General features: G+C 41.2%; 1 protein-coding gene across 2 annotated transcripts in view; it reads right to left on the bottom strand.

Annotated features, from left to right (window-relative positions):
- The window catches only part of tubgcp6 (tubulin, gamma complex associated protein 6), a 95,849-nt gene that overhangs the window by 43,342 nt on the left and 30,119 nt on the right, over positions 1-22,388 (bottom strand). For both annotated transcript variants that reach the window (XM_020919144.2, XM_055155502.1), the window contains exons 10-14: positions 20,937-21,076; positions 19,683-19,832; positions 17,782-17,863; positions 3,616-3,704; positions 2,264-2,379 (exon numbers count right to left, since the gene is read on the bottom strand). In XM_020919144.2, coding sequence (XP_020774803.2) covers positions 2,264-2,379; positions 3,616-3,704; positions 17,782-17,863; positions 19,683-19,832; positions 20,937-21,076 — 577 coding nt within the window. The remainder of the gene's footprint in view (positions 1-2,263; positions 2,380-3,615; positions 3,705-17,781; positions 17,864-19,682; positions 19,833-20,936; positions 21,077-22,388) is intronic.

Below are 22,388 nucleotides of genomic sequence, written 5' to 3' on the forward strand. Positions count from 1 at the left end.
AGACCTAAAGTGATCAAATTAAACTGAATATATTTGAGCTATTACTAGAAAACTATTTCTCAGAACCTATGCAGCATTAAAATGATCCAGATTTAAACACAAGTTATATTTTTTGCTAGTTTACAGTACCAGCTGTGCAGCTAATTTGTTTGGATTCATTAAAACTTAAATTAAACAACAATATCAGTGTAATGTATAGCAGGAAGCCCACCAGTGTGAACACAAATTTGTAGTTGTCAAAATGGCTTGTAGCTGTGTTGTTACCCACATATAGCAAGTGCAGCAAATTGTTCTATATTTAATTTTAAATTAATATTTTATGGCTTTTCCTGGTAATACATACTAAACTATTACATAAATAGATTACAAAGGTACAATAATTTCCTCTACAAAACAAAACAAACTCTCCTTTTTAATCTTGAAATTGTTATTTCATCTTTCTTCTCTTTAAACTATGAACAAAAGCCCACCTCTTCATAGTGATATTTCATCATAAAAAGGCAGCAGAGCTTTTCGTTTAGAAAAAGTGCTATATTATTGAACCCTACATGAAGAACCGCAAGTAAGTACACAGCCAACGGTAGGGCAGGTACACTGGTCTTTCTGTGTAATATTGATGACTGTGGTGACATGCACACTCTAAATCTCATTATCATCACATTTCTTTATATTATAAGGATATTAAAATTAGTGCTGTCATGCGATTAAAAAAATTGAGAGATTAATTAATTATGATCTGTAATTAATTAATCTAATTAATCTCTTTTTAATCTCACCTAAAAATTGCTGAGAAAAGCCTTCAATTTGAGGTATTTTCATTTAAATTCATTATTACATTATTGTGGCAGATCAAAAGACTGATATAGAACAAAAAAATAGTGACTTTATAAAGTCATTTATTGTTTAACAAATTTTAACAGATGCAGTCACTTACATTCCACAGTATCATCATCATTATTATTACTATTACTAATCTGCAGTGTTGGGAAGGTTACTTTTAAAATGTATTCCCCTACAGATTATAGATTACATACCCCAAAATGTAGTTTGTAACTTAATCCATTTAATTACTTAAAGTGAGTAACGTAATTTGAATACTTTGGATTACTTGATATTGTCATGCTTTTTAAAACTACATGAATGTAGCAACCGCATCCTGCAACTGTTGTTCTTGTTTGTTCTCTTCAAATTGGCTGTTGAGCCCAAGTCTCCATGAATAAGAAACTGTTTGCTGTAAAGTAGCAAAGACGAGGAAATCTGAACATAATAACTTTTGTCTACTTAAAGACAATAAAAAGTCCAGTCTTTCCTTAACCATATTAAAAATATTATTGATAGAGAAATGCTTTATATATGAGATCACTGGTTTTAGTCCTCGTTTAGACCTGCTTTAGTCCTACTTTAGTCCTAGTTTAGTCCTGGTAAGGGGTGAGAGTCCTGGTTTTAGTCCTGGTGTTAGTTCTGGTTTAGTCCTGGTTAGTCCTGGTTTAGACCTGGTTTAGACCTGGTTTAGACCTGGTTTTAGTTCTGGTTTAGTCCTGGTTTAGACCTGGTTTAGTTCTGGTTTAGTCCTGGACTGGGTTAGTCCTGGTTTTAGTATTTGTGTTAGTTCTGGTTAAGAGGCGCACAGGAGGAAGCGCGGTTTACGCAGGGTACGCGAGAAAACATACGCGGCGCACGGGAGCACGTCGGTGTCCGCGCAGTAACTACGGAAGGAAACGTGGTCTGCGCGTTCTCAGGTTAGTGACGATGATGAAGGTGTGTGTTTGTGTTTGTGTGTTTTTGTGTGCGTGTCCCCTCATGTGGCAGGTCACTATAGGACAGTAGTGCAGACATCATGAGCCTATGCAGGTTGTTTTCACATGTGTTCAAATGTGTTTTTTTTTGTGTGCGTGTTGTTGTCCCAACAACACATAAAAACAGATTTTATAATAAAGCAACTCGCATACAGAAACAATAAAGTTAGAGATTAAAAATGAGATTAACGCGATTAAAAAACATAACGCGCTAAATATGACTGTAATTAATTAATCGCAATTAACGCGATAATTTGACAGCCCTAATTAAAATTACATGTAAACAACAGCAAAATCATTGCTGTCTCCTGCCTCTGATTACTCCCGCCTCTGATTACTCACATCAGCAGTTTACATGTTATTTAATCATCTTAAATGTCCAAAAATACAATAATGATCAGATTTCGGTTTGCATAGCTACAGATAAACAAGGAGTCGATATAAATACATACTCAAATATTGTATACCTGGCTTGTTGCTCCAGTTGTTGCTCTAGGGCCTGTAGTCTCTTCTCTCGGTCTCTCAGCTCTCGAGCAAAACTAAAATCATCCTCTTCCTGTTTGTTGTTAGCTGCAATCCGCCACTGAAAAACATGTATACAGATAATTATAAACTGTAATTATTTTGTTGTTATAACATTGTTATAAAACATTTATAGCAGCACAAAGAGTCAAACTACAGAAAATTACCATTTCAAACAAAAAATAATGTTAATTTGAGGTTTTTGTGAACTTGATCCTGATTTTAATTGTTTATTTGAGTCACTGTTATTGTAAGTGAAATATATAGTACATATAATGTGTATTATTCATTCTCTCCTCTAGGGATGGGCATGATTAGTCGATTAATCGATAATTGATCATTAAGAATTTCATCGATTACGGTCATTTTAATCAACAAACCAAATTTAGGTTGCTGTGCATAGCGTAGGATGACCAAACGTCCATGTCAGGGGACAAACGGGTCCGGACATGTGTCTCTCTCCACTCAGAAGGAGCAAGCAGACATTCAGTCAGCCTGCAACGTGCCGAAGCGCAAATGCGTATTTAACGATGACTTGTACAAATAAATTCCACGCTTTCCGTTCCAGTCGGGACAAGTGTGAGGCCATGTGCACAGTGTACAAAGCAGGCACACGGTGTCCAGTGGGAAAAAGCTCACCAGGACACCGAAAACATGAAAAAGCTGTGCCAGGTGAGAGTAGCACAATGTCGATGACGAGGTCCCACCTCCCACCCCCGTACGGTGTCCTGGTTTTGACAAATGCAAATATGGACACACTAACCTGTATTCCACTGAGTCGTGAAGCATCAGCGCACAAGAGCTGTTATTTTATTTTTTTATTTTTTTTCTCGCTTAGTTTATGCAAATAGCCATGCAGTTTAAAGTTTCATTTTTGTGAGACTTTATGAGAGGTTTATATGTCGTAAAGTTGAATTTATTTATGCAGATAGTAATAATAATGATGATAACTTTAATATAAAAACGTTAATGATTAATCAATAATTGATCGTTAATTCTCTCAACAATCGATTAAGAAAATTTAATCAAATGCCCATCCCTACTCTCCATATTCTGTGGTAGAAAGCCCCTATTATAGCCAAAGTTATCCTGAGGCTGCCAATCTGCGCCACCGGCCCCTTTGTCCATCACCAAAGACATGATGTCTTGCCTAAAAACACAGCAACAGTCCACACTAGATCCACTGCTGCCCCACTGCGACACCTGATATTCCCAGGAGACCTCTAACTCCATGCACATGTGTACAAATACTCATGCTACAGACTTTGAAGGCTCTCACATCGTGCTGTGTTCCTACCTCCTGCTCCTGCTCCAAGTGCAGCTGTAGCTCCTCAAAGCGCTCCCTCTTTTTGGCCTCCTCTGCCAGACGCTGTGACACCTGGCGCCCTGCAGGAGGCAAGAGGGCACAGTGAGATCATACCCCCCACATGGTGAAGAACAGAACTTGTCAGTATCAAATAATAACAGTGCCATCTGCTTATGTTACACAGAGAGAGTAGGGTACAAGATGACAATATAAATCTTCTGTGCTCTCTGCTCAAACACAAATACTTTTACACCCTCTCCTCCCTTTTAGTAGAGCTGTTAGTGACCAAAATAGTTCACTTTTATAGAACAAGCAGGAAACTTTGCAAGATTAGTAACACCCCCAGGACTAATATTTCTGGATATTGAACCAAGTCTAATTCAACACAGGAGCTGAGAACTGCACATGTCACAAAATGGACTATATGAAAAAGAGGCTGGCATAAAAACACTGCTAATCCCTTTCTTATAGTCTAATTTGCTTAGTTCTCCATTTTGTTATGTTTAACAACTATTTTTTCTAAACTCCACACCATTAAGGAGGTCAAGTGACCATTTTCCTTGAGAATGTAAGGGTTGTGTGGGTTCATGGTGGCTGAAATTCAGGTTAATACAATATTTTATCTTTCAAGGCCATATTTATTGGGTTTTTGATAACAAAAACCATTTAACCATGTCTAAAGATCTGCAAGTGCCACATCATATTTCATAATGATAATTAAATGCTGCATGAAAGCGAGGCTTAACCCCAAAACACAGAACAGAGATCTACCTTAAATTGCTAAACTTACTCAAAGTGCCCCTAAGTGCAGCTGCTGCCACATTTGCATGAACCTGTACATACCAAATGTGCCTTTGCACACTTGCATCGCCCAGCAAAGGTGACTCTTCATCCACACTTGATAAGTTCATAGCATGCGTTCTTTGCATGGGGGAGCATGGTCCACAAAGGTAACCAGTGACTGCAATCATGCTTCCATTCCCAGTCTGCAGGGCTGGGGAGATCTGGTGTCTTAAAATACTAAAATACAGTACTTTTAATCTTGCACTGTATGACATTAAACATATCAGTCTTGTGTTTATTCAGTTAAGGATTGAAAATGTGTTTATTGCTCAAATACATAAAATGCATACTCTTCCATGTCACCAGGGAGATGGACAGGGTTAATGTCATACTGTGAAAGCAAAGCAATAACTTCTCCATGGAGACAAGCAGGTATTTTACCTTCTACTGGAAATATTACATTGTGCATCTTTAAAGACGTTAAATTGCATTGTCCTTTTACATAGCCTGTATATCACACATTACACAGCTGTTTAAGGCAATTTTTTTATTAGACTTTAAATTCAACATTTGAAGCTAAAACATGGTAAATTTGTGGTCCTAATAATGGGTTTATATCTTTATTACAATCCATATCTCACTGCAGTACAGGTGTGAACAGAGCCTCCTCTTTAGATTAGATTATAGTCTGAACATCTACATTCCAGACTGAGAGATCGCAAAGAAAATACTACACCATCACAAAACCATTTCGAATCTCGCCTTAATTTGGTTATAATCTCAAATCACCATCTCCACAGTTTCAAAGGTGTTCTCAGTCTGGTGTGGGATTACTGGAATGAGCAGTCCACCTCTGCTGTTGTCATTATTGTTATTATGATACTGTGAAGTGTTTTAGGGGGGTAAATTAATTTGGTGATGGTTGTGATTTGTTCGTGGCACACGCCAGATTTAAATCCGTCGCCATGATCCCTTAAAAGAGAAGGTAAAATAAGATGCTAACATTCTAACACTCATTTATTATGTAAGGATAATAAAATGCAAGGTCATTTACACACTGGCAATTTGAATATTAATACCTATTTTTTAGACATTTAGGGGGAGGAGAGAGAAATTAAAATACATAAAACTATGTTCATGAAGTTTTACATTTGCCTTAAAGTGGGACTTAACACCTAAATTTCGCCCACAAACACATTTCAAAGCTGATAAACTGAGTGGTACCTGGAGGACTAAAGAAGAGAGTGAAAGGAGAGAGGGGCGGGGCTAGGGGACATAAGGAACAGTGTGATTGGTGTAACAGGCATCCACACTACAAACTCCACCCCTATAGCCAGGGATTTGTGAACAGAAAGAAACACCTGGCTGTAATCAGTCCTGCATCCTCATGCAGGACTCACATAGTACTTGATACCACAGAGGCCACTGTCACTTACGAATTTTTAACCAGATTATTTTGCAAATTTGCCTAATTTGCTCTAAAATGACCAAAAAAGCACTAGAAATAGTAAATAATAGTATTAAAGATGCACTGTGCAACTTTTTTGATTCGGGGGTCCATCACCTGCTTGTTTCTATGGGGATGTCCTTGAATATTATACAGTATGAAATTAAACAGCTCTGCTTTACATTTATTATGTGATAATTAGGTCCGAGCGCCAGAGGCTGGTGAAGGGCCCATTAGTATTGCAAAGCAATGCTCCAAGTGGCCCGAAAGTGAAATGGGTGACGTGACTCACCCGTAGTGACCAGGGACCCTCGCCATGACATAGCAATGCGTCACAGGTTTCCGAAAATGTATAGTTTGTCGGCCCAAAAAAAGCAGAACATTGTTGTCGTATCAGAATATTATTAGGCCCGAGCCCCGACAGGGCGTAGGGCCTATTGCTTCCGCTACGTGGAGCAAATGGGGCGACGAGCGCATGGCCGAATTAGAGGACGACATGCAGCTTTGTCCTCTGTCTCCCCCGGCACGAACAGCAGTATCCCAGTAACCCATGCCCAAGACCTGAGCCATATTTATCACTGCTAAAATGAATGAAAGTCAACAGGAGGTTAGGGGGCGACTCCGACGAGATTGTGCAGACGCACCCGTCACTCACCAATGACCCCACGGTGACGTGGAGAAGGTCGAGAGCTTTCAAAAAATGTATAATATGTTGTTCTAATGTTTTCGGATACACTGTTTTTGCTAAAAATATTATTAGGCCCGAGCGCCAGAGGCTGGCGAGGGGCCTATTAGTATCGCAAAGCAATGCTCCAAGTGGCCTGAAAGTGAAATGGCGTGACGTGACTCTCCTGTAGTGACCAGGGACCCTCGCCATCACGTAGCAATGCGCCCGAGGTTTCCGAAAATGTATAGTTTGTCAGCCAAAAAAAAAGCGGAACATTGTTCTTGTATCAGAATATTATTCTTTCTTATTATTTTTCTCCTAACCAACTCACCCATTTTTCACCCACTGAACAATGATGAAAAGTCCTGGAAATTTTGCCATCTGGTAAAACTCGCGCTTCTCTAAGTTTTGGCTATTTCCATTTTCCAAAAATAAATAAAATGGCTCGTCAGCGCCCCCAAATAACTCAAAAATGCATTAGGGAATACAAATGACACAAATAAAAATCTGAACGTACAATCATGAAATTTGACACAGAAGTCGATCATGACAAGACAAGAAAAAAATATTATTACACCAACACCGTGCGCTCCACCAGGGGACAGTAATATTGGATTAAGTTTTGCTTTTACGAACTCCTCCGAGGGCGTTCACCTGAACGAGCTCAAATTTGGTCCACGTTATCTCAAGAGGTGGAACATCAAAAGTTATCCAAATTGTTCACACACGTCTTACGGTCTCTGAGCAGTGAAGCCAATAAAAATGCACACAATTTTGGAGATTTACAAATTGCTCCCAATTGCTCAAACGAACTCCGATTTCAATGAAATTTGAAACAGTTGTTAAACTCTCTGCCCTTAACCTACTCATTTAAGATGTGGTGTTACAATAGCGATTCCATTCCATTCATAGTTATTCCATTGGTGAAATTGACAAATTCTGGCACAAACTTTGGCCGATTTCACTCAAATTTTAATCGTGGGTTCACACCCCGACCCTGAACAGATTGATGTAAAAAAAAAGTGGGTGCAATAGCGCCCCCTAGAAAATTTGTGTGGAAAAATAAGGTTTTATTTGTCATAAATACACAAAATTTGGTATCCACATTTGTGATATGGTCTCGATTAAAAAACTCAATGATGTCCAGACCACATTTACATTGTTTTGCCATGGCAACAAGCTAAAATTCTGTCCTTGCCAATGAGATGTCCTTACACAAACTTTGGCGTAGCCAAACCAAATTTAGTAACCAGATGAATCATGGCAAAAAGAACAAAAACGTATATTGTGACCACACCCCTTTACAAACCGGAAGTCTGCCATCTTGGATTTTTTTTTTCTTTTTCAATAAACACATGCAAATATTTTGAAAAATGTATGGGTTAGGTTAAGAGTTTGGGTTAGGGTTATTAGGGTCAGTGGGAGGTGCAGCGTTTTGCATTGTGTGGCATTTGCGGGACGTGGTGTAGGCACGTGCGAGGGCCGATCATATTTTAACATTATTTTCCAAAAAAGGCAGTTTAAGCAGTAATTTAGCTCCCAGCCTCGTTTCTGTGTCATCCATTTTGTGACATGCGCAGTACTCTGCTCCAGGTTCTGGTTCCATATCCAGAAATGCTGGTCCTAGGGATATTTCCATGCTTGCACTGTAAAAGTGAACAATTGGGCACTTTTCTGGTCCTTAACAGCTCCACTATTTGGACAGCTTTTGTTAGGTTCTGCTTGACTAAAGAAAGAAGTCTCTACTAGGGCCCGACCAATATGGATTTTGTTGTGGCTGATATGAAACCGATAAAATGGGAATTGGAGCTGCCGATAGCCGATATAATCGCCAATATATTTAGTGATGTAAACATTCACTGTAAATCTTGAATTGTTTAAAATACTTAGCTAGTGGATTTTAAATTAGGTTTATTTAGGCAACATTTATTGTTATTCTGCCTCTTTACGTCATATTTACAGACAGTAGATTGGCCTAATGGCATTTTTGCATCACATTCTAGCTACTAGTGATGAGTATTCCAGTTCTTTTTAGAGAACCGGCTCTTTTGGCTCGGCTCACTAAAACGAGCTGGCTCTTTCGGCTCCCAAGCAGCTCTTCAGATTGTTTAGTTGCAAGCAGGACTAAAGCATGTCTAAAGAAGGACTGAACCAGGACTGATCCAGGTCTAAAACAGGACTAAAACAGATCTAAACCATGTGTAAAACAGGACTAAACCAAAACTGAACCAGGACTGAGTGTCGGGACTCGATCTCTATCTCTCTCCCTCTCCCTCTATCTCTCTCAAGCCCAAAATTAGTCCTGGTTTATTTATTTTATGCTGAACTACAGACAAACATGCACATTATTTCTCTCCTATGCACACGCATGTTTCTGAAAGTTTCATTTTCAGCCGCTGCCACTGTCAAACTACCACAAGTCTGCACACGACGTGAAGAGAAAAAAAGTGAGAGAAAGAGAGAGGGTGAGAGAAAGAGAAAACACTCCCAATAAGGATCAGGCTCCCGTTGTTCGCTTCAAAGAGCTGGCTCTAAGACTCCTTTAGTTCGCGACCGACCCATCACTACTAGCTAGTAAAGAAACTACTGCTATTAGCCTTTAGCTATAAATTCGTGCACGCCGTGGTAATTAATTATATGCACAAATGTCATAATTCACACGTCTATTCACAGCTCATTTACATATCAATGCAGGTTCAGTAACAAATATATACGGCCAATGTAGTCAATTTACAATCGGCCAATAGAAAACAGCCTGTTTAACCAATAACAAATAACCAAAACTAGTTTTAAAGTCGACATATACGCATATAATTAATTACAGCAGGACGCATGCATTTACAGCTAAAGGCTAATAGAGGTAGTTTACTTTCTTTACTAGCTAGTAATGATGGGTCGGTCACGAACGAAATGGCTCTTAGAGCCGGCTCTTTGAAGCAAACGCCAGGAGCCTGATCCTTATTGGGAGTCGTGTTTTCTCTTTCTCTCACTTTTTTTCTCTTCACGTCGCGTGCAGACTCGTGGTAGTTTGACAGCGGCAGCGGCTGAAAATGAAACTTTCAGAAATATGCGTTTGCATATGTGACACACAGTAATGTGTTTTCACATTATGTTTTATTTTTGTGTATGCATTGGTAGTAAGTCATTACTTAAATTGCCTCCAAATTAGCAATTTAAGTAATAACTTTATTTAACCTGTAATTACACCCTCACGCCAGTAGGTGGCGCATGACTCCTCGAGACAGTATCGTGAGGTCAGAGGTCCTCCTGTCCAATATGGCAGAAGCGAGGCAAAGAGGAACAGCGCGATTGCTTGTCTCATTATTTCCTTGTGTTTTACAGAAACATTTAATCTGCCCAACAGGCCCAGAACTTGGGTCTGTTACAGATTCTTGGTGGCCCGTACGGGGATTGGTTCCACATCATCGGGGCTGATCCTCATCCAACAACCCTACTGAAGAGCTGACGTGGTGTTAAGCAGAGAAGCTGCTATTCCACTGAGAGAAACGATCTTGCCGAACGTGACCTACTGCAGAGCTCCGGAGGATCATCATGGCTGACACTGAGAGGAAGAACCTGGTGTGGAACATCAGGAAAAGCCTGCTCACACTGCTGCCTGATCAACTCTTCCAAATAGCTTCCAATGTGGGCGCTGGACCAGGCAAGGATCCAGAGTTGTCAAGTGGAGATGCAGAAGGATGCTTTGAGCACATCAGTTCCTTCATGTACAGCAAAACTTTATTAGAAGCTGAGGACAGGGGGATGGGAGAGTTGTTGGCTTTAAAAGGACATTATAGATGACCTCCTGCATCCGCCCAGTGGTGGGATAGCTGCTGTTGAGGCCACTGGGGGGGCACCACAACAGGTTCTTGCCACACCTCCTTCGTTTGAGAGCCATGAGCCAGACACTTTGCAACCAAGCACGGACAATAGTACTACTAATGTTGGTTTGTCACATGATGATGTCCTTAAAATTATTTCTGACTATGAGAAAGTTAGCAAAACTTTGCATGGTTTAGTGTCAAGCCCCACAATCCAACCTGCTGAAAAAGTACACACCCCACAACTTGATACCAGACCTAATGCCAACCCCGTTGTCTCCCTCCGAGATTTATCTTTCCTGCCAAGGCGTGAGTTTAAAGTTCAGGGGGGCCAGATCGGGGATCACACATCTGATATTAGCTATAACAGTGTCTGTAGACAGATAGAGGAAGGCATAAAGGAACACTTCACAGAGTCAGAAATTGTGAGGGGCGTGCTAAAGATTATTAAACCTGGAGATTTCAAAGACATGTTAGTTAACAAAGATGACATGACAGTTGCCGAGCTGAAGGGGTTCTTGCAGTCACATCTTGGTGAGAGGAATAGCACTGAGTTGTTTCAGGAGCTGATCTGCGCAAAACAAAGAGACAATGAAACAACACAACAATTTCTCTATCGTGTGATTGGCCTAAAACAAAGAATCCTTTTCGAGTCCAAAAAGTTAGAGTCCGAGATTAAGTACACGCCAGAAACAGTTCAAGGTGTCTTCCTGCATACAGTTTATCAGGGCATAGGGCACAAGGACAATGACGTTAGGAGAGAACTAAAGCCGTTACTTGCAGATCAAACTGTCACTGACGAGACAATTTTAAAACATGTCATGAAAGTGACCAGTGAAGAAAGTGAGCGTCACCGTAGGTTAGGCCCTACACAAAGACAAAAACATGCCAATGCTCATGTCGCACATGTGGATGAAGTGAAGACAAAGCAGATAAAGAAAGAGACTGTAGACCAGAAACCTAAAACTGATAGTGTCCAAGTACTTGCAGAGAAGATAGACGCTCTCACAAAGATAGTTGATTCACTAGCGGAGACGGTGCAAAAGGAGCATTCTTGTAGTGTATCTACGCCACCTTCAACCAGGACTGAGAGAGACTGTATGCCTGTGACAAGTGTGTCCAAGCCGGTTCCCAGCGCTGCAACCACTGCTTCACATGTGGCGAAGAAGGCCACAGAGCCATTGGCTGCCTGAAAAATCCAAGGCCGCAGGGAAACGAGAGCCGGTTGCTGCGGAGGGACAAGCGGTAACCGGGACAACACCAGAGTCCCACCTTAACACAGAGACTGCAAAGACAAAGGTGAACCAGGCGAAAGCGAAGAAATGGACATTTAGGAAAAACTCGAACCAAACTTCTCAGGCAACAGTATGTAGCAATGAACCAATAGTGAAACTAATAGGGAAGAAAGCAACAACTAAGTGTCTCCTTAATGGTTTAACTGTTAGTGCTCTTGTAGATACTGGGGCTCAGGTTAGCTTAATAGACAGGGCTTGGAAGAACAAGTATATTCCAGATGTTAGTGTCCGCCCTTTATCAGAGCTTATGGAGTTTATGCAGTATGAACAAGTGCCGAAAATCTATGCTGTTAATGGGGAATGTTTACCTTTTGATGGGTGGGTTATTTTAACAGTGAACTTACCAGGTAATGAAGACCCAAAGCTCTCACTAAATGTACCATTCTTAGTCAGTTCGCATCTGTTAGAAACACCACTCATAGGCTTTAATGTAGTGGAAGTACTGATCCAAGGCAGCCCAGAGCAGGCCGCGTCTAACCTAGCAAAGTTACTTGGGGGAGCATTATCTATTCCAGCTGATGATGCACAAGGCATGGTACAATTCATTCAGACCCGTAGACAGAACACTGCTCAAGGACGATTAAGATTAGGGCACAAAGACACTGTAATTCCTGCAGGCAGCACTACCTGGGTAAAGTGTAAAGTCCCACCACAGCTAGATCCAAATGAGTCTTTAGTTCTATTTGAGCCAGAAGAGGGCTGCGCCCAGTTACAACAATTAGGGTTAGGTGAAGGCCTTCTTGAGATCCAGGCCGGTAAAGCACCTTATGTAACAGTACCGTTAGAAAACCACACGAAACACGACATTGTCTTAGCCAGAAAGTCCGCTATAGGCAGTATCCAGCCGATAAAGAAAGTGATTGAGACAGACTCTTTAGTTGATTTTGACAGTGAAACAAATAGAGCCACTGTTGCCCAAGCTGAGACAAAACCTCCACAAAATTTATGGCAACCACCGGTAGATTTGAGCCATCTTGAGAAAGCGCAACAAGAGACTGTAGCCAAAATGTTGTATGAGGAGTCAGCAGCTTTTGCTAGGGATGCTGATGATATCGGCTGCATTCCCAGCTTAGAAATGACACTATGCCTCAAAGATGACATCCCTGTACAAAAAGCCTACTCCTCTGTGCCGAAGCCTTTGTTTTCCGAAGTGAAAGAGTACATACAGGACCTCCTCGCTAAAGGGTGGATTGTTAAATCAAAATCTCCATATGCAGCTCCTGTTGTTTGCGTCCGCAAAAAGGATGGCTCATTGCGCCTGTGCATAGACTATCGCCTGCTGAACCAGAAAATCATTCCTGACAAACACCCTCTTCCACGGATCCAAGATCTGACTGACACCTTAGGGGGACACTCGTGGTTCAGTATTCTCGATCAGGGCAAGGCGTATCATCAGGGATTTATGGCAGAGGGCTCACGTCATCTCACAGCTTTCGTCACTCCCTGGGGACTCTACGAGTGGGTGCGAATACCTTTTGGCCTCTCAAACGCACCTGCCGCCTTTCAGAGAAGTATGGAGGAGATGTTAAATTCACTCAGAGACAATTGCTGTATTCCATACTTAGACGACATTTTGTGTTACGCACCGACATTTGATGAGCATATTGAGGGTGTCAGACAAGTTTTGAAAGCACTCAAAAGACACGGTGTTAAATTGAGACCTGAAAAATGTGAACTGTTTCGTAGAGAAGTGAGATATGTGGGTCGCCTTGTGTCAGCTGAAGGTGTGAGAATTGACCCAAAAGACTTAGAAGCCGTCCAGTCACTAAAAACAAAGACACCTCAGACAGTTGGTGATGTAAGGCGCTTACTAGGCTTTCTGAGTTATTACCGTAGCTACATTCAAGACTTTTCTCGCATTGCAAAGCCTGTCTATGAACTGTTAAAAGTAAAATCAGGCATGTCAGTACATCAGTCCCGCCAGCAAAAGACAAAAGGTCCCCAGTTATCATCTAGGGCCCCTGTAGAGTGGACTAATGAGCACCAGCAAGTACTAGAACAGTTAATAGACATGCTCACAAGCCCTCCTGTTTTAGCCTACCCTGACTTTAACTCACCCTTTTGCCTTCACACAGACGCCTCAGAGCAGGGTTTAGGTGCTGTTTTATACCAACGCCAGAATGGGAAGTTAAGAGTCATCGGGTACGGGTCCAGGACACTGTCACCAGCTGAAAGGAATTATCGTCTTCACAGTGGTAAATTAGAGTTTCTTGCACTCAAATGGGCAGTGTGCGAGCGTTTCAGAGACTATTATATTATGCCCCGTACTTTACCATATACACTGACAATAACCCATTAACTTATGTTATGAGCACAGCCAAGCTCAATGCTGTGGGACACCGCTGGGTTGGGGAACTGTCAGACTTTCGCTTTGAGATCAAGTACAGGCCTGGAAAAACAAATGTAGATGCCGACACACTGTCCCGCTTGCCCCTTAATATTGACAAGTATGTAAATGAGTGCACTGAAGAACTGTCACCTGATGTGATTCAAGCCACATGGAGTGGAGCTAGAGCAGCTCAAGAGGGAGATGTTGCTTGGGTAGCTGCCCTGGCCCTTGCTGCAAATGTGAACTCTGAACCACAACCATTTGTCCCATCCATAAGCCAAGAAGAACTTACTAAAGCACAAAGAGATGACAGAACTGTTGGTGAAATCATAAGATTGAAAGAGAAAGTGCAAGTCTTAACAAATGACATCAGACACTCTGTCAGTAAAACAACAAGAAAGATGCTACAAGAGTGGAATAAACTACATTTTGAAAATGGACTCATGTACAGACAAAGTGGTGACAGACAACAACTAGTTCTCCCAGCCAAATACAAAGAGACTGTGTTAAAACATCTACACAACAACATGGGACATATCGGCACAGAGAGAGTTTTAGCTTTGGCAAGAGAAAGATTCTACTGGCCATACATGAAAAATGACATCGAGGATTATGTCACAAGAAAATGCCCATGTATCATCAATAAAAAGCCGACAGCCCCAGTGCGTGCTCCTATGGGCACCATCACGTCAAACTCACCGCTGGACCTGGTATGCATCGACTATCTTCATCTGGAGCCCAGCAGAGGGGGATATGAATATATCCTTGTCATCGTAGACCACTTCACCAGGTACGCCCAGGCGTATCCAACCAAAAACAAATCGGGGAAGACTGCAGCCGAGCAGATCTTTAGAGAGTTCATCCCACGCTTTGGATACCCGGCACGACTACATCACGACCAAGGTCGCGAGTTTGAAAATGAGCTTTTCAAAACTCTGAGGGAGAAGTCTGGAACGGGACACTCGAGAACGTCACCATATCACCCTCAAGGTAATCCTGCTGAGAGGTTTAATAGGACACTTTTACAGATGTTAAGGACATTAGGTGAAAAAGAGAAAGAACACTGGAAAGACCATTTGTTACATGTAGTACATGCTTACAATTGTACGCGACACGAATCCACAGGGTTTTCCCCCTACTTTTTGCTGTTTGGACATCATCCACGTCTCCCTGTAGACATCTTATTTGGTTTAGTTGGGGAGAAGCAGACAGTGTCACACAAGAGCTACACAGATAAGTGGGCAAAAAGGATGACAGAAGCATACAAAATAGCCAGTGAGAAAAGTAGACTTTCAAGTGCCAGAGGAAAATCCTACTATGACAAAAAGCTCAAGGGTATTGTTTTACAGCCAGGGGATAGGGTCCTTGTTAGAAACTTTAGTGAACGAGGGGGTCCGGGGAAGTTGCGTTCTTTTTGGGAAAAGACCATTTATCTTGTTAAAGAACAAGTGGGTGACAATCCAGTTTATGCAGTTTACCCTGAGAACAGTGATGGGAGTAAGACTAGGGTCCTCCATCGTAACCTCTTATTACTTGTTAATGACCTCCCAGTAGAAGCTCCGCCTACCAGACCCGAGCCCACAGCCAAACGACAGATAAGACAAAAAAAGACTCAGTCTAGCAACAGAGACATGCAGAAAAGTGACACTAGTGATTCAGACTCTGATGAGAGTGTAGGAGGGTACTGGTTAAGATTGCCCCTCAGACAGACTGGCCAAGTAGAGAGGGATGCTGACTTTAGCCAGCCAGACTTACCACAAACGAGTCAAGTCCCAGAGACCACCAGTAACCGCTTCCTATCACCTATTAGAGACAATGAAAGGGCTAGTATACCAAACGGACACAAACAGACTGAAAGAGACAATCCACCTGTGCCACAGATGCCACCTGTTCCTGTGGTACGGGCCTCACCGACCTATTCTGAAGCAGAAAGTGAACAGGGTGATGGTCTCACACCAGAACCCCCACAGACATTTGTTGTTGAACCACAGACTGAAGTAAGGAGATCTACTAGAGAAAGGAGACCTAGACAGATGTTTACTTATCAGTCACTTGGTGAACCTTCCGTAGAGCCACATGCCATGGTTTCCACACTCACACCATACATGCCATTCCAGCCATGGGCACCTACACCTTACATTCCATTTAGTGCTGGTTTTCCACCTTACATGCCATGTCCATTCATCCCATACACATATCCTACACCTATACCATGTTGAGTATTTGACTTTTGGGTTTGGGTTTGTAAACTTTGATGTTTTGAATGTTAGGAGCCATTTTAATTTGTCAGGGAGCGTGTGACACACAGTAATGTGTTTTCACATTATGTTTTATTTTTGTGTATGCATTGGTAGTAAGTTATTACTTAAATTGCCTCCAAATTAGCAATTTAAGTAATAACTTTATTTAACCTGTAATTACACCCTCACGCCAGTAGGTGGCGCATGACTCCTCGAGACGGTATTGTGAGGTCAGAGGTCCTCCTGTCCAATATGGCAGAAGCGAGGCAAAGAGGAACAGCCATGGATCTATTAAAATAACTGGATACAGTATTGCTAGCTTGTAGCTGCCTCGAGTTGACGTAGTGGCCACTCAGTGGTACTACAGTCGAAAAATCCCATGGGCCGAGAGAAGATTTTTCTCATAGAGCGCAATGTAATCACAACCTGCTCGTGTTCGGCTGACAGGGCACCTACAACTTAAAAAAATATTGGATTTTGTGGCGATTTTTACCTATTTTTAGATCATAAACTTTTTCTCGCTCAAAATCCTTCAGTTGTCTTAAAAAAACGCTTTATATTTGTTAGCTCCGGCTCCGCTCTGCTCCGCTCTCGTTCCTCTCGCTCTGATTGGTCAAAGCGATCACGTGATACACGAGCCCGCGCTCCGTGCGTGTGGTCGCGTGCATTCGCGTGTGCCCGTGGGAGAAAAGAGCACTACTGCGCATGCTCGGTCGGCCCACGGCCACCGGAAGTACCTAGCCGGGCTAGGCTAATCTGGGATCATGCGCCATTGAGCTCAGCCCATTGACTTGAATGGGCGGCCATTTTGGAACCTGGGGGCTTGGGAACAGCGCGCGTGCTTGTCTCATTATTTCCTTGTGTTTTACAGAAACATTTAATCTGCCCAACAGGCCCAGAACCTGGGTCTGTTACACATAGGAGAGAAAAAAATTGCATATTTGGCTGTAGTTCAGCATAAAATAAATAAACCAGGACTAAGAGATAAACAGAGACCGAATCCCGACACTCAGTCCTGGTTCAGTCCTGGTCAGTCCTGGTTTAGACCTGCTTTAGACCTGCTTTAGACCTGGTTCAGTTCTGGTTCAGTCCTGCTTGCAACAAAACAACCTGAAAAGTCGCTTTGGAGCCAAAAGAGCCAGCTCCTTTTAGTGAGCCGAGCCAAAAGAGCCGATTCTCTAAAAAGAACTGAAATACCCATCACTAGTAGCTAGAATGTGATGCAAAAATGCTACTAGGCCGACCTACTGTCTGTAAATGTGATGTAAAGAGGCAGAGTAACAATAAATGTTGCCTAAATAAACCACATATAAATTTAAAATCCACCAGAGCCAAAGCTAAGTTTTTTAAACAATTCAAGATTTACAGTGAATTTTTACATCACTAAATATATCGGCAGCTCCAACTCCCATTTTATCAGTATCATATTGGCTGCAACAAAATCCGTATCAGTCGGGCCCTAGTGACAACACTACACTGCACTATGAATTGGAGCATATGATGATTTACTTCTACGTAACATATTTAATCAAAGTGGTTGGAGTTTTTCGTTGGCCCAGGTGATGAGAAACTAACCACGTATGTTCTCCAGAGTCTTGGCGGCCGATTCACGGACCTGGTTGATGAGCTCTTGGCGTGCTCGTTCGGCTCTCAGCACCTAAAATGACAAAAAACAAGAAAACATCGTCAACAAAAAAAAACATAGAACCACCTGCCTCTGAGCCTGCTGCCGGCTCTGCTCTGCCAACAATCACACACCTTACAAAGTACCAATGCATTTACTGCTATAGATCTCCTCTTTACAGTGGGATTTAAGATAAGTTTATATATGGGCTATCACATGTTTAGTCTGCTTTTGGCCTTATGGTTCACTGGTGTTTTGGTGCCAATCTGGACCTGGTGCAGTACAAGCAGAGTCCTGTTTAAGACCAGATTTAATCTTGGTTGGTCTTTCAGGTGTTTAGTTATCAAGTAGTGGTTTAAAAATGCATTTGTTGTTCAGTTGGTGCCCTAGCTTAGCAATAAAATGTATACATCAAGTAGGCCTGTAACGATAATCAATAAATCGATTAATCGTACGATAACTTTTAACGAGCTCAATAGAATTTATCGTGGCTGGAAAAGTTATTTGCAACTTGTTTGTTTTCCTCGCTCTCTCTCGCTCTCAAAGACACTGAATGTTAGAAGCTTCTATTGCTCTCTTACTCCTCTTGTTTAACAAGTGTAATGACGCTTGAACCAACGTGCGCTGTGTTTATCAACAGAGCGGATCCACGCGTAGTCTGAGCACTTCCTGCAAATGCAAATGCAGAAAGCGCCGCTGTCTGTGCAGTGTGCTAGCAACACAAGCTAACGCCGCTGTGAGAGTGACAAAACTGTTCATCTCTGTTCATCACCAAAACAAGTAACGATGTAGAATCAACACTGGTGAGCATCCCGCTCACCAGTGTTGATACGTCTCAACAGTCACATGCGTCAAATGCAGCGAGCGCGCAAATAAGGAGAAGAAATGTCAAACCCAAACCCGAGCGACACAACTAACCTAGCCCCCGGGAGAACCCGAGAACCTGAAATCCCGAAACTGAACCGACACGACACCAGACAGGACAGAGGCTCCCTCATAGCGAAACAGCATCCTGTGTTGCAGGTTAATACGAACATTTAAATGACAAAAATGACGAGGCTCACAGCAGCAGCCACAGAGAGACGAGACACAATATACCAAAGTAAGTCAGTGACTAAAATCACTTTTAAAGGGCAATTTTGTTACAAAGACTTAATAATCCATTTTATTTATTGCTTTGTTTGTATTTGGTTCAACAGTGGTTTATTCAAGTGCATTTTTGTTAACAAGTCCTTGCTGTCAGCCAGACTACATTAGGCTAGTCCTGTGTTAAATCTGATTTATTTTGTCTTACACTTCCTGTGTTAAATGTTCTTTAGAAAGTCAAGTTTATTGATCATTGAGAGGATGTATTTGCATTTTTATTCCATGGTCATTATATTTATATTAGTTGAAATTGGTCTCAAATTGTCAATATTATCCTTTATCGCAATAAATTCTTGGTCATTTAATCGTCCAGCAAAATTTGTTATCATCACAGGCCTACATCAAGTTACAATAAAGAAGGCTTAGTCCGTGTTTGGTGTGGGTGTGGTCCTAGTTGGGCCTGGGCTCGGCATGAGCCCGGCCTGAGCCCAGGCTTCATCCTTGTCCTTCTCCATCGCTGTATAAGTATAATTGTCATTACCTGCTCCATCCTGCTAATGGCGCTGTGCTGGATGATTCGCCTCATGTGTCCTCTATAAGAGGTTTCTAGAATAGGCTTTAGTCCTGATTTTGGCACTAGCTTTAGTATGTTTAGTTGCTAGTTTTAGCCCTGTTTTTTGCTCCAGTAGCTCTGATTTTAGCCCTGGTTTGTTGTAATGTTGCAATGTTGGATTGTCACCTCTTGTATTGTCTGTATTGTCATTACCAGCTCTTCCCTGCTGATGGCGCTGTGCTTGGCGATGCACTCCATGCGCCCTCTGTACACTGCACACTCCTTCTCAATCTCCTCCACCTCCTGTAGTGAGAAAGTGACAGCGATGCGAGGGGCGGGCAGCTCCGACCAGCAGATGTAGTGCTGAGAGGAAAACAACAAACATGCAATCTTTTTTACACTGGCAATTCAGCACAAACACATCTCCATGAAACACAGCTTGTTTGTTTACTCAGACTTCCCATATAAGAAATAGAAATGAAACTAGTGTTAGTGTCACAAATGCAAACTTGATTTTGATACTAAGAAATAGACTCGATACTCAATACCAATTCTAATAACACAAAGATCATTTTAAAAAGTCTTTATTTAGACAATAGAATGTTATTTTCAACATATATGTTATATAGTCATGTGGCCTTATATCTGTAATGCCTCAGTCATCCAGGTAGGTTCCATAGTGGTCCATGGGAGTATACTAGTTTATGTGCTCTTATACTTGTCCAGATACAGCTCAACATCATTATATAGCTATTCAGGAAAGGCTAATTTCTGTCCAGTTTATGTGAATTTTGCAGTATCAGTACTTATTTAAATGATTTTTATTCAAAACTTGTTTTAGTATCGATTAGTATTATATTTTTTACCCTAAATGACACTAAAATAATACAGAAGGATTAATTTGTTAATTAGTTAACCATGAGGGTTGTGGACTAGTCAAAAAAAAAAAAAAGAACAGGGCTGCTTTTTAAACAAAAAATGTATTATTAAAACACTAATAAATTATATTAAATATAACAGCTCTATCATTTCTCTACAAGTTCATTTTGCAGCCCACCCCAATAGCAGGAAGAGCAGTCACGTCAGCTCAAGGTTAGCAGTTGTTAGACGTCTAAACTATTTGAGTCAGTACACTTTTGCTATTGCTGATTAGGGACTTTTTTTTATAATCCAACTGCTGTTTATACATTAAATATGTACATGGCTACTTCATATGTGAAATAATATGCAGTATGTTTGGGTGACAAAAATCACAAACATTAGAGAACTTCTGGATTTTATATTGAGCTGAAGGGCCATTTGAAAAGTTTTGAAATCTTGCTTTGACTTTAGTAAACATAATTTCAACATGAATTAGCATAAGGCAGTAGATATCTGACTGCAAAAGACCAGGGGGCTGAAGCTGATGTGTTATAGCAATACTATGAATAATCAACAGTTACTACATAAGAGAGTCCACATTCAAACCTGAGGGCAGCAGATCTTGAGCAGGTTGATGGTTTTTCCGCACACATAAACGTCATTGGCAATATGGCGCAGAAATATTGGGACACAATCCTCCACGTCTTTGGAGATCAGCGTATAGCCCTGGACCCAGTAGTTTTTATCTGTAGAAAAACATAAGAATAAAGCAGAGGTTCTCAAAGTGTGCAACCAATCATTCACATTTACTGTATTTATCTTTCTACCTTCAAGGCATAAATAAATGTTTTACACCAAAGAAACACACTCATTCACTCACAGATACACATACATACACCAGTGTACACAGACACTGAGGGCAAGCAGGGTTAAGTGACTTGACCAAAGACACAACAATGGTATTTGTGCAGGGAAGCAGAAATCCCACTGATCTGACCATTTTATCAATAATGTTTATGCCTGGAACGATATTCAAACCTAGTACTCTACAGACCACAAAAGCCACAAAAACACACAAACATATGCCCGATACCAATTTCACAATTATTAAAAACAGATTCTCATACAACATAATGTTTCTTTATCTTTTTCCTGCTCACTAAACCTGGACATAAACTGTCACTACTAGGACTAGAACAGGACTAAACCAAATCTACATTAAGCCTAAATTAAACCTGGATCAAACCAGGAGCAAACCAGGAGCAAACCAGGAGCAAACCAGGAGCAAACCAGGAGCAAACCAGGAGCAAACCAGGACATGTGTCAATGCACCATAAAACTACTCAGGAAAAAGGTCCAACTTTATTCCATTTATATAATTTTCCAGTATCAGTATGTTATTTTTACTTCCAAGTTTTTTAGTAGCTAGTTTTAGTTTAGCTAGTTACAAAAAATAGCGTGAATAAATTACTATTTAAAAGAACCCAAACCTCTGCTAGTATCTTTAACCTTGTTGAGTAAAACCCATGTTATATAATGGTTCAAATTTCTACATTCTGCCCATGATTTACACATGATTAAGACATGACTTTGAGAGCCTAAAATTCAACATTAAAAGAAATTTGGCACTTTGGAAAAGATTGACACTTTTTTTTTCAATATTCTGACTGCCATGCAAGATGTTCTTGAAAGAAGCAGAGAAGTTAACATGCCTCTGAATGCAGTAATTTGCCACCCTCATATCTAAAACTTCCCTTATTAGTATGACTTACGAGGCGTGGCGAAACCTGAACCGCTTGAATTAACATTTGGAAAGTGTAGCCTCTTAGCTTTTTTACTTTACTTTTTCCTTTTTTTTTTTAAGAATAGGGTGCAGATTTTCCAGGATTTTTTTTTTTTTTTTACACAGAGACCCAGCGGCTTGCCAAGAAAGCGTAGTTTCTGATTGCTTCCACAGCCGGCTGAATTGTAGGAGGACAATGACATTTTGTGTGCGTGTCCTCTGAAAAGCAGGAGAGGGAGCAGAGCCTGGTTCACTGCTGGAGTTGATGAGGTGTA

This window comes from Boleophthalmus pectinirostris, unplaced genomic scaffold, assembly GCF_026225935.1.
Source record: "Boleophthalmus pectinirostris isolate CB_2022bp ecotype Guang Dong unplaced genomic scaffold, ASM2622593v1 HiC_scaffold_2, whole genome shotgun sequence".
Classification (NCBI taxonomy): domain Eukaryota; kingdom Metazoa; phylum Chordata; class Actinopteri; order Gobiiformes; family Gobiidae; genus Boleophthalmus; species Boleophthalmus pectinirostris.